Source organism: Haematobia irritans, chromosome 1 (assembly GCF_050003625.1).
Source record: "Haematobia irritans isolate KBUSLIRL chromosome 1, ASM5000362v1, whole genome shotgun sequence".
Classification (NCBI taxonomy): Eukaryota; Metazoa; Arthropoda; class Insecta; order Diptera; family Muscidae; genus Haematobia; species Haematobia irritans.
In genome coordinates, this window is record NC_134397.1 from 27,638,479 (window position 1) to 27,650,668 (window position 12,190).

The 12,190-nt window shown below is 28.8% G+C and overlaps 1 protein-coding gene across 1 annotated transcript; it reads left to right on the top strand.

Annotated features, from left to right (window-relative positions):
* Positions 1-704: 704 nt before the first annotated feature.
* LOC142220507 (FAM172 family protein homolog CG10038) lies at positions 705-6,495 on the top strand. The gene is made up of 7 exons (XM_075289689.1): positions 705-828; positions 882-984; positions 1,048-1,163; positions 1,280-1,467; positions 5,580-5,838; positions 5,906-6,095; positions 6,188-6,495. The coding sequence occupies exons 1-7, from the start codon at positions 769-771 to the stop codon at positions 6,307-6,309; spliced, it is 1,038 nt and encodes a 345-aa protein (XP_075145804.1). The 5' UTR covers positions 705-768; the 3' UTR covers positions 6,310-6,495.
* Positions 6,496-12,190: the final 5,695 nt, after the last annotated feature.

Here is a 12,190-nt window from a genome sequence, read left to right on the forward strand (position 1 = left end):
ACATTTACAAATTCTTAAAAATATAACATTTATACCACTATCACATTACATTTAACATAATTTTTGGCATTAATGATGATGTTGAGTTACAAGTAGCGAGTTACATGTTGCTGCGTCTATCAACCAGTGTTTTTATTCCATGGAGGCAGCGTGTCTGTAAAATATCTGAAAAACAATCACTTTATTCCATTTGGAAAATCACCAAATTGTTCACCAATATACCTTTCACAATTTGAAGCGTATAATCTATGTTTTCAGAACTTTATTTTCGTTTTTATTTAATTAAAATATAACAAGCTGGTTGCGCTTGGCGTTTCACAAAAAAAATGGCTTTTTTTACAGTAGGGATGGCAAATTACTTGCATGTACTTTTTGATGTACCTTTTCATGATGGTTGAAGTGACATTTACGAGTCTGTGGTAACGATGAGGTTGAAATGGAACTTTGAAATGCTGGCAGGGTTACGAGTCTGTAGTAGCGATGAGAATGAAATGGAACTTTGAAATGCTGGCAGAGTCTCGATATAAACTTGACTGGCCTTGTAAATTGCTTGAGTAGAGTATTAAGCTCGGTTTCCGTGTGGAATATACCCCAGTGTATTGCGAGTATACTCGCACAAAATGTTTTGAATTGCGAAGAACAGATATAGTAAAAAAATCCAATAAGCATTACCTGTCTATTTCACCATGACTACAAAAAGAAATGGCAACCCTAGAATCAGCTGTTGAACTTTGCGTGCGCAAGAAAAAGTAAACAAACAAATCCAAAATGTCAAATTTGCTATCAAAGGCATTTCCAGCAGTTTGGAGGACATCAAGATTTGTAAAGGTAACGCTAAAATTTGGTAAACTCAAAGAAAATTATTTTAAAAATACATATAGATATTGTCGAAAGTCATGAGTTCATCGGAGCCAACAAGCCCAACCAGTAAAAGTGGTCAGGCATTAGATAAATTGAAAGATTTAGGATATGCCTTTAATCCTGGTAAGTAGTCTTTTTTTCTAAAGTTATTGAATAATGTCGGTTCCCTTTTTCAATTCCTAACAGCTGGACAATTGCGTAAAATCGACAAGACCACTGGTGAAATAAGCGATGAACCTTTTGAATTTGAAGTTTACAAGGACCATGCCAAAAATCAAGCCCACTATGAAAAATTAGCTGATGTGAGTCCTTGTGCTTCTTCTTGTTTAATAGCTCAGAAGTTTGCACACACAAACTCAACAATGCATATGCTTATTTTTTATTTTTGTTTTCTTTGTTTTTTTTCGAACCTTTATAGCAAATTCCAGAAATTGTTTATGATTTGTTGGAGCAGAATGGTCTGACACGAACATACATTCCCGAACAGGTGCCAGCTGATGAGGCATCATTTTTCTTTACAAAACCAGAACAATTGGAAAAACCGAAAAAATTGATTGTCATAATACATGGCAGTGGATATGTTCGGGCTGGTCAGTGGGCAAGAAGGTGAGAGTGCATGAGTGATATGTTGGTACTTCCCAGCAACCCAAACTATATTATTTTTCTTATGGAATCATAGTGAAATTGAGTTGTAAATCATAACTGTTTTGAGAAGTTATTGGAAAATATTGTTGATCCTGAATCGTGGAATCTACTTTAGTGGCCTTATAATTCAATTTTTTGTTGATTCCAAGATTTCTTAGACAACATAATATGTTGGGTTTGATGGGTTATAATATTCATAGTGTACTTTGTGTATATGACTGCTATTTCAATTTCCTTTTTAAATCTGTGCCAAATTTCTAACACTCACCCATTTTCACCGTGTATGTTCGTGCATATCTTTTTTTTACAACCAACAAAGTAGTAAGTAGGTAGTAACACTACATTGGTAGTCTCCTAAAAATAAACACACAAGAGTATAAATCAATATGTTGGCATAAACAAAGTCATTAGATTTTAGATTTGTAACAAAGTTTTGTGTGGATTCCAATTTTAAAGTTTTGTGAAACATAGATGGTTTATGACTTCAGTTAGACATTAAGACGCATTGGCAATCCTTTACCATAGAGTGCTTAAATAATAGATTTGGCATTCCATTTGTAACGCATTTAAATTTTAAGAACGTCTAACGGTGTCCATGTATATCTAGACGGTGTCCGTGTATAACCAGCTTTTCATGCCTAATCAAACGATGTCCATCTGCCTGTCTGCTGTACCAAATAAACAGCAATCACGTTCTTGTTTTTAGGTATATCAATAGTGATTTGTCCGCATATGGATCATCAGAATGCTTCAAAAGATTATTCATTTCCCTCTATCACTTCCAAGAATATTTAATTGAAATCGGCGGGGTCTCGAGCACGGTTACCATAGTTGGTAGAATTCTACTAAAAATTGTAGATTTTTTATTGTTTGGTAGATTGGTAGAATTCTTGATGTTTTCGTAGATTTTGCAAAATATTCCTCTCTAAAAACTTTCTATAGAAATACATTTTTGGCAAAATTTTCTATAAAAATCAAATTTTGACAAAAATTTCTATAGAAATCAAATTTTGACAAAAATTTTCTATAGAAATAAAATGTTGACAAATATTTTGTATAGAAATACAATTTTGACAAAATTTTCTATAGAAATAAAATTTTGACAAAATTTTCTATAGAAGTAAAATTTTGACAAAATTTTCTATAGAAATAAAATTTTGACAAAATTTTCTATAGAAATAAAATTTTGACAAAATTTTCTATAGAAATAAAATTTTGACAAAATTTTCTATAGAAATAAAACTTTGACGAAATTTTCTATAGAAACAAAATTTTGACAAAATTTTCTATAGAAATAAAATTTTGACAAAATTTTCTATAGAAATAAAATTTTGACAAAATTTTCTATAGAAACAAAATTTTGACAAAATTTTCTATAGAAATAAAATTTTGACAAAATTTTCTATAGAAATAAAATTTTGACAAAATTTTCTATAGAAACAAAATTTTGACAAAATTTTCTATAGAAATAAAATTTTGACAAAATTTTCTATACAAATAAAATTTTGACAAAATTTTCTATACAAATAAAATTTTGACAAAATTTTCTATACAAATAAAATTTTGACAAAATTTTCTATAGACATAAAATTTTGACAAAATTTTCGATAGAAATAAAATGTTGACAAAATTTTCTATAGCAATAAAATTTTGACAAATTTTTCTATAGAAATACAATTTTGACAAAATTTTCTATAGAAATAAAATTTTGACAGAATTTTCTATAAAAATAACATTTTTTACAAAATTTTCTATAGAAATAAAATTTTGACAAAATTTTCTATAGAAATAAAATTTTTGTTGTTTTTTTGATTTCAGCTTAAAACCATGCATTGACTAAACTACAAGTGTAGCTTAACCAACAGAGGAAAAGTATGCTTGTCAAATTTATTTATTCGGAATTACCACATTCCTCATAAGCATCTTCTACTTTCAGCAAAACTATCAACCAATTATCAGAATAAATTCAGGCAGTTCATTAAACCCAACAATGAACCACACTTGAACCTTTCGAAAAAAGGTTTTAAATGATAGCCGGCTTATGCCGAAATAAATTCGTACAAACATATCTCTTTTCCGTTGCCACCGTCAAATCATCGATTTGGGTGCACTTGGCTGGGTTTATTTTGAGCGTGCTTCCTCTATCTTCATTCGTTTTGTTTGTTATTGTTGGTTTCTCTTCAATCATTATTGTTGTTTTTGATCTCAGCTTAAAACCATGCATTGGCTAAACTACAAGTGTAGCTTAATCAACGGAGGAAAAGTATGCTTGTCAAATTTATTTCGGCAAGCCCTATAGACTGCAAGATGGTTGGATGTACAGCTGTTTCGGAATTACCACATTCCTCATCAGCATCCTCTACTTGCAGCAAAACTATCAACCAATTATCAGAATAAATTCGGGTAATTCACTCAACCCAAAGTGAACTACAGTTGAACCCTCAGAAAAAAGGTTTGATAGTCGGTTACTGCCTAAACAAATTTGCATGCATATCTCTTATCCGTTTTGTTTGTAAATAAAAAAACATTTTCTGTAGAAATAAAATTTAGGCATTTCTTTCTATAGAAATAAAATTTTGGCAAAATTTTCTATAGAAATAAAATTTTGGCAAAATTTTCTATAGAAATAAAATGTTGGCAAAATTTTCTATAGAAATAAAATTTTGGCAAAATTTTTTATAGAAATAACATTTTGGCAAAATTTTCTATAGAAATAAAATTTTGGCAAAATTTTCTATAGAAATAAAATTTTGGAAAAATTTTCCATAGAAATAAAATTTTGGCAAAATTTTCTATCGAAATAAAATTTTGGAAAATTTTTCTATAGAAATAAATTTTGACAATATTTTCTATAAAAGTTTTTTTGTTTGCTAGTTTTTTGGTAGAATTTTCTCCAGATTGTGGTAAATTTTTTTTGGCTCAAGTGGCAACCGTGGTCTCGAGACTGTTTGCCGAAAGTTAATTTAACTCTCAATGGGGGAATTCGACAGGAAAGAAGTAACTTACTAGAGTGGCAATTGGTCTTTCATTTCGATATAATAAAATCGCAAAGTCGACCAAGGATGCTAGTGCAATTTAAGTCGCCTAACAGTGCCCATTTACGAAAGTAGAGCTGGTATTTAAAATTTTAGACTATTTCAGCGATTCTCTGTTTTGTTAAAAAAAACTTTCGTTGGACTGGTAGACCGGTGTTTTTAAAACCTCAACCCGCCAATTTCGGTTTTTTGGTTTTCTATGTAAAAGTGCTAATTAAAGCATTTAGAAATAAACTGCCATAAAAATGTTTGGGAAACCCCAAATTTTGAAGTCAAGAAGGTTAATTTTTTTTTGTTAATTAACGTCCACCCGTTTAGGAAAACAGTATAGTTTTTTGAACCAAAAATACCGACTCAAAACCCCTTTTTTAACACTCTATACTCTACTGATCCCTGCTGAGCATGATTTAGTCTGGCATATGTCTGGTATTTCATACTCATCACAAATCTTTAGGCTGTACGTGTTACCCAAAGTTGACTCTCAGACCGTTGCGAGTCCCATTATATTTCGACCAAAATTAAAAAAAAAAATCTGCGACGGTTGATGTCTTCCGAATAATGTTGGTGCAATTTCTAAGTGTTTCAAGCCTTCTCTAGGTGGCGTCTTTGGACTCGTTAATAATAGGTGTAGATGTATGATCGAAAACTTTACACTGAGATTTTCATTGGGTCAATTAGCTGTAAAAATAGACGTACCTGTATAGTCGGCTTTTCAAGAAATTCAAATGCTGGCAATTGTGATTTTCCAAAATTTCAATATGGCAAAAAATCGAGTTTTCCAACATTTAAAAAATGTCTAATATTTTAATGTATAAATAGTAGGGATAAAAATGAGATTCCTCTTAATAAACGAGACCCTATTTCCTCAACCGATTTATAGCTCGCAATCTAGTAACTCATTGCATTTAATTTGGAAAATCTGTGGTATTACTCTGACGATAATTTGTGGTATTACCCTAACGTTATGCTGTTGTTGGAAAGTACAACGGATATGCAGATTCCTATATTAAATTTATTTGCGTTCTTCTCTTCTTAAAGCCTTATAATAAATAACTCTTTGGATCATGGAACCCAAATACCATATATCAAACGTGCTCAAGAATTGGGTTATGACATCCTGGTAACAAATACCAACGATAATTTTCGGATTGTAGATGGTAAACGTAAACCCATACAAGGTCTCAGTTCAGCTACATCACATGCCGCTCATGTATGGGAAAAATATGTTATGGCTTGTGAACCAGAAGCTGTGGCCATTGTGGCCCATAGTGCTGGTGGTGGAGTTACATTGGATTTGGTAAGAAAAAAATCTGGTCATTTATTGTTTTAAATATTTTATGATATTTCAAAACTATTTCAAACAGGCTAGACGTTTTCCGGAATTCTTTCAAAATAAAGTATTTGCCATTGCTTTAACCGATTCCGCTCATTATGGTGTAAGTGGAGATATACGAAAGATTATAGCTGGAAAAGTTTGTAATTGGGTTTCAAGCAGCGAACCTTTGGATACTGAAATAAAAACCTCCAAAGATGATATAAAAATGGTTTCAGCAGGTATTTAATTAATTAAATTCAATGTTAATTTATCAATATTACTTTTTTAATATATTTTTATGTAATAATTTTCTATTTTGTTTGTTTTCTAGGTCACACTAAACACGAATGGACATCATATTCAGCTTTTGAATCTGTTTTCAAATTTCTCGAAGAGAAATATGCTGAATTTGGTGGTGAACAAAAGAGCAAGAAACAAAAATTGGATAATTAAATTAAATAAGTTCATCATGTTTTAAACATCTAAAAATTACAGGATTTTTATTGAAATTTTAATGTTGAAGTTTATATATATATAAAAACAAAAAACAAAAAACATTTTATGCTGCTACACCTACATACATACATACATATATACACATGACAAGGAATCGAATATAAGCAACTGCCGTATTCATAATAGTTTGGAGTATTCAAGATAAGTTCCATGTAGTAGGTGTAATTTAATCTGCGGTAAGGTGAGCTAATTTTACAATTTAATTTTAAAATCATGTATTGTAGTGATTGTAGTGACATACACTCTAAGAAATTTGAAATTTAAATTTGAAGAATTATAATAAAAGTTAAAAGGAAGGAAGCCGGAACTCCCAAGGGGTTTCAAAATTGGTAAAAGTCCTTTCCCTACATTTTTAAATTAAATTTAGGTCTTGGAAAAAAGTTGTTTGAAAGGAAACGGTTTTCCAATGTTTTATTATTATTTTCTTCTCACGCTAATAGAAGTCAATTAAGGCCAATACAAAACACCAATTATTCGATTTTTGCGCAATATTAAGAACCAATTAGTCCATTTCCAAAATTATGAAAAGTTCATTCAGTCGAAATGTTGACTGAGACTTTCCGAAAACGATTTTCGAATTTTGTATCCCTAATCAGATATTGAGAAGCTTAGGCGCTTGTATCCAGTTCAGTTAGTCGATATGTTGACTGAGACTTTCCGAAAAACGATTTTCGAATTTTGTATTCCTAATCAAATATTGTGAGCCATATTTCGTAGGCGTCCACTAATAAGACTATTGCTGCAAATACATCATCAATAAAAATAATTTTTATACTCACCACCAAGGTACGTATGCTAATGGGGGTATAATAAGTTTGTCCTTCCGTTTGTAACACATCGAAATATCGATTTCCGTCTGTGTAAAGTATATAAATTCTTGATCTGGGGGGAAATTCTAAGACGATCCAACCATGTTCATCTGTCTGTCTGTTGCAATCTGCTGAAATTTTATACAAATTCGTATTTCGTCTACAGACAGTTTAACTTCGAAAATGGGCTATATCGATTCATATTTCGATATAGCTCCCACATAGACCGATCCCCCGATTTGACTTCTTGAAGGCATGGAAGCCGTAATTTTTCATCCGAAATTTGAAATCTAGTGATATTTTTGGCTCGTCAGGAGCTTTACCAAATTTGGTGTTATCGGTCCAGACTTTGATATAGATCTCATATAGATCGATTCCCGGATTTGACTTCATAGGGCCATGAAAGTCTCAATTTTTATCCGATTTTCATGAAATTGGAAGTCGATGGGTAATTTAGGTTCATAGAAACCTGAGTCAAGGATTCGATATAGCCCCTATAAAGACCGATCTCATGATTTCCTTAAAGACATGGAAGTCGCAAATTTTATCCGATTTGCTTTAAAATTGAAACCAAAAGGTACATATCGGTCCATGTTTTGATATAGCCCCATGTAGATCGATTTTCCGATTTGAATTCTTATGAACATGGCAGCCACAACTTTTATTTTTATGTAGATGTAGTTTAACTTCATTAAAAGATATACTAAATCTGGACTTCTCGATTTGACTTCTTGAAGGCATGCACGTCGCAATTTTTATGCGATCTACATAAAAGTTAAAATCTGAAGGTATTTTAGATCCAAAACGGGCTATGTCACATATAGTTTATATCGATCAATGTTCGGTATTATTGGCCCATTAGAAACAGCAACTTATTCCTGACAAGTCCGCTATTTATTTTTTGCACGGAAAGGATGATAAATTTCGTTAATATTTTGATTTTCATTTTAATAAAGGACTCATTCCGTCTGATTGTTTTTAAAAATCTACACTGCGAAAAATATAAACAACACTCTTCCATTTCAAATGTAAATGAATTGAATCAATGAATTTTTAATTTTTTTTAATAAGAATTTAAAAAATATTTAAAAAATAAATGGCGCCTGTGATTGGTATCAGCATTTCAGTGAGTGAAGCAGTTTCAATTAAAAATCAATTGTGATTGAGCTAAAATACATATATTTTTTCTTTCACTTTATGGATTACACCTACTGTATGTAAACGGAATGTCCAATCAGTCCTAATCTAAATGATTACGAAAACAGCAAAAAAACTCACATATAAAAAAAAGAAAAACTAAAAAAAATTTAATGTTAAATTTTTAATGTTAAGATTTAGGTTGTCAAAAAATGAAAAGAAATAAAAATAAAACGCACTGATGTTTGTCACATTATTACAGAGATAAAAATTACTTGCTATTTATTTCTCTAGCCTAGATATACACACATGACATTTATCCTTAGTCTCTAAGGATGACCACAATTCACTATTATCGCATATCTCCTCTTGAGTCTAGTTGAGTGTTTTATCCCATATTTCATAGACATTTGAGACGTCAATACAATCAGTGATATGTCACTATCATTTACATCAATACATTTAAGTTGATTTCTTTTCGCCACTAGGTTTTATTTTTTTTTTACTTTGTGATAAATTTGAGTAGCAAAATGTCTTGTGTCCAGAACTATTACCATGTGCCTCATCCCCGATATGAATATGACGTCCATTACAAATCTCATCATATGAAATGTTTATTTTCTAGTTTTTTTTTATGCTTTTCCAGATAAGGGGTGGTGTTTTATCTGGCCTTAAGTCTAATGGTCAATATTTTGTTTTCCCAATTTTGTGTGACACCCACTCTGTTTATGTGCAATTTCTTAGCATGGAAGCTAGAGTTTATTGTAATCAACCACCCATCCCATCACTTTGTTTTACCACACTTATCATTGATATAAACGTCATAAAAAATAATACAACAGCATATCGGCCTATGTCTGTTTGTAAAAAATGAGCAAGCCATTAAGACAAGTGTTCCTTCTGGTTTGGCATTTCATTCCCAGGAGGAATTTAGTTTTATCATGTGACTGCCACTATCTCCCCCCGTTGCAAGTGTTGATGATATGATGTCATTAAGGAGTCATAAAACCAAACCACTACGTAAACTACAGGGAAGTCTTTAAGTTTATGAGAGAAAATTCAGAAAATCATTATAATCGATAAAAATCGTTATGGAACATATGTCTTTTTAGGCAAGGTACTTTATTGAGGAAATATTGATAAAAGGCAAAGTATTCATATCTATAGAGAGTAGTTGAAGATATTAAAATTATAGAATAGTTTTTGATAGGGAGTTGTAGTGGTGATAAACCACTATTGGTTATCCTAAATTCAAAGCCTCAAAAATCAAGAATTAGAGAGTGCCTAAATAATTCGATTTTCATACTAAATTTCAGAAAATTCCAGTTTTTACAGGAAATTTGATGACATTTTTAGAAACAAAAAATTTGATGAAAATCGATTTTTTATAGAGAATTTTATAAAAATCTTATTTTTATAGAAAATTGAATGAAAATCAAATTCTCATAGAAAACTTTTATGAAAATCGCTTTTTTTAAGAAAATTTTATAAAAATAGATATTTTATATAGAAAATTCAAGAAAATTTGATGAAAATCGAAGTTGCATAGAAAATTTGATATAAGTCGAATTTTCATAGAAAATTTGATGAAAGGAGAATTTTTATAGAAAATTTGATGAAAAACTAATTTTTATAGAAAATTTTATGAAGATCGATTTTTTAAGGTTCGAGTTTAGCCGCTAAAATCGTCATTTTTTCATTATTACTTTTCTTTAATAATCCATTTTAAGGCATACAAACTTTGTGAAAATTTGCTTTGGGCTTTTCCCCATCAAGTTATACAAAAATTTGCAACAAATATGTATTATTTTATGCCTTTTTCTTATTGATTTAGTTTTCACTTTAGCGATTTTAGCGGCTAATCTCGAACTTAGTACCCACTTTTAGAGAAAACTTGGTGAAACCCGAATTTTTAAAGAAAATTTGGTGAAAATCTAATTTTCATAGAAAATTTGATGAAAATCGAATTTTTATAAAAAAAAATTATGAAAATCGATTTTTATAGAACATTTGATGAAAATCGATTTTTTATAAAGAATTTTATAAAAATCTTATTTTTATAGAAAATTTGATGAAAATTGAATTTTCATAGCAAACTTTGATGAAAATTGATTTTTTATAGAAAATTTTACAAAAAAATAGATTTTTTATATAGAAAATTTGATAAAAATTGATTTTTCAAGAAAATTTGATGAAAATCGAAGTTGCAAAGAAAATTTGATAAAAGTTGAATTTTCATTTTTTATTGGAAAATTTGATGAAAACCTAATTTTTATAGAAAATTTTATGAATATCGATTTTTTAGAGAAAACTTGGTGAAAATCGAATTTTTAGAGAAAAATTGATTAAAATCGAATTTTGATAGAAAATTTTGATGGAAATAGAATTTTTATAAAAAAATTGATGAAAATCGATTTTTATAGAAAATTTGATGAAAATTGATTTTTTTATAAAGAATTTGATAAAATTTTATAAAGAATTTGATAAAAATGTTATTTTTATAGAAAATTTGATGAAAATCGAATTTTCATAGCAAACTTTGATGAAAATCGATTTTCTCTAGAAAATTTTATAAAAATAGATTTTTTATATAGACTTTTGATAAAAATTGATTTTTCAAGAAAATTTGATGAAAATCGAAGTTGCATAGAAAATTTGATAAATGTCGAATTTTCATTTTTCATTGGAAAGTTTGATGAAAAACTAATTTTTATAGAAAATTTTATGAATATCGATTTTGTAGAGAAAACTTGGAGAAAATCGAATTTTTATAAAAAATTGATAAAAATCGATTTTTATAGAAAATTTTATAAAAATAGATTTTTTATATAGAAAATTTGATAAAAATTGATTTTTCAAGAAAATTTGATGAAAATCGAAGTTGCATAGAAAATGTGATAAAAGTCGAATTTTCATAGAAAATTTGACGAAAAACTAATTTTTATAGAAAATTTTATAATATCGATTTTTTAGAGAAAACTTGGTGAACATCGAATTTTTAGATAAAAATTGATAAAAATCGAATTTTGATAGACAATTTGATGAAAATCGAAATTTGATGAAAAATTTCATATAAAATTTTATGGAAGCCGATTTTTTTTAAATTGATGAAAATCGAATTTTCATAGAAAATTTGATGGAAATCGGATTTTCATAGAAAATTTAATAATAATTGAATTTTCATAGAAAATTTGATGACAATCGAAAATTTGATGAAAATCGAATTGTCATAGAAAATTAGATGAAAATCGAAAATTTGATGAAAATCGAATTTTCATAGAAAATTTGTTGAAAATCGAAATTTGATGAAAATTTTCATATAAAATTTTATGGAAGCTGATTTTTTTTAATTGATGAAAATCGAATTTTCATAGAAAATTTGATGGAAATCGAATTTTCATAGCAAATTTGATGGAAATCGGATTTTCATAGAAAATTTAATAATAATTGAATTTTCATAGAAAATATGATGACAATCGAAAATTTTATGAAAATCGAATTGTCATAGAAAATTAGATGAAAATCGAATTTTTATAGAAATTTAGATGAAAATCGAATTTTCATAGAAAATTTGATGAAAATCGAATTTTCATAGAAAATTAGATGACAATCGAATTTTCATAGAAAATATTATGAGAATTGAATTTTTATAGAAAATTTTCAAAGAGAATCGAATTTTCATAAAAAATTTGGTGAAAATCGAATTTTCATAGAAAATTTGATGAAAATGGAATTTTCATAGAAAATATTATGAGAATTGAATTTTCATAAAAAATTTGGCGAAAATCGAATTTTCATTGAAAATTTGATGAAAATCGAATTTTCATAGGAAATTTGATAAAATCGAATTCTTGTAGACAAATTTTATAAAA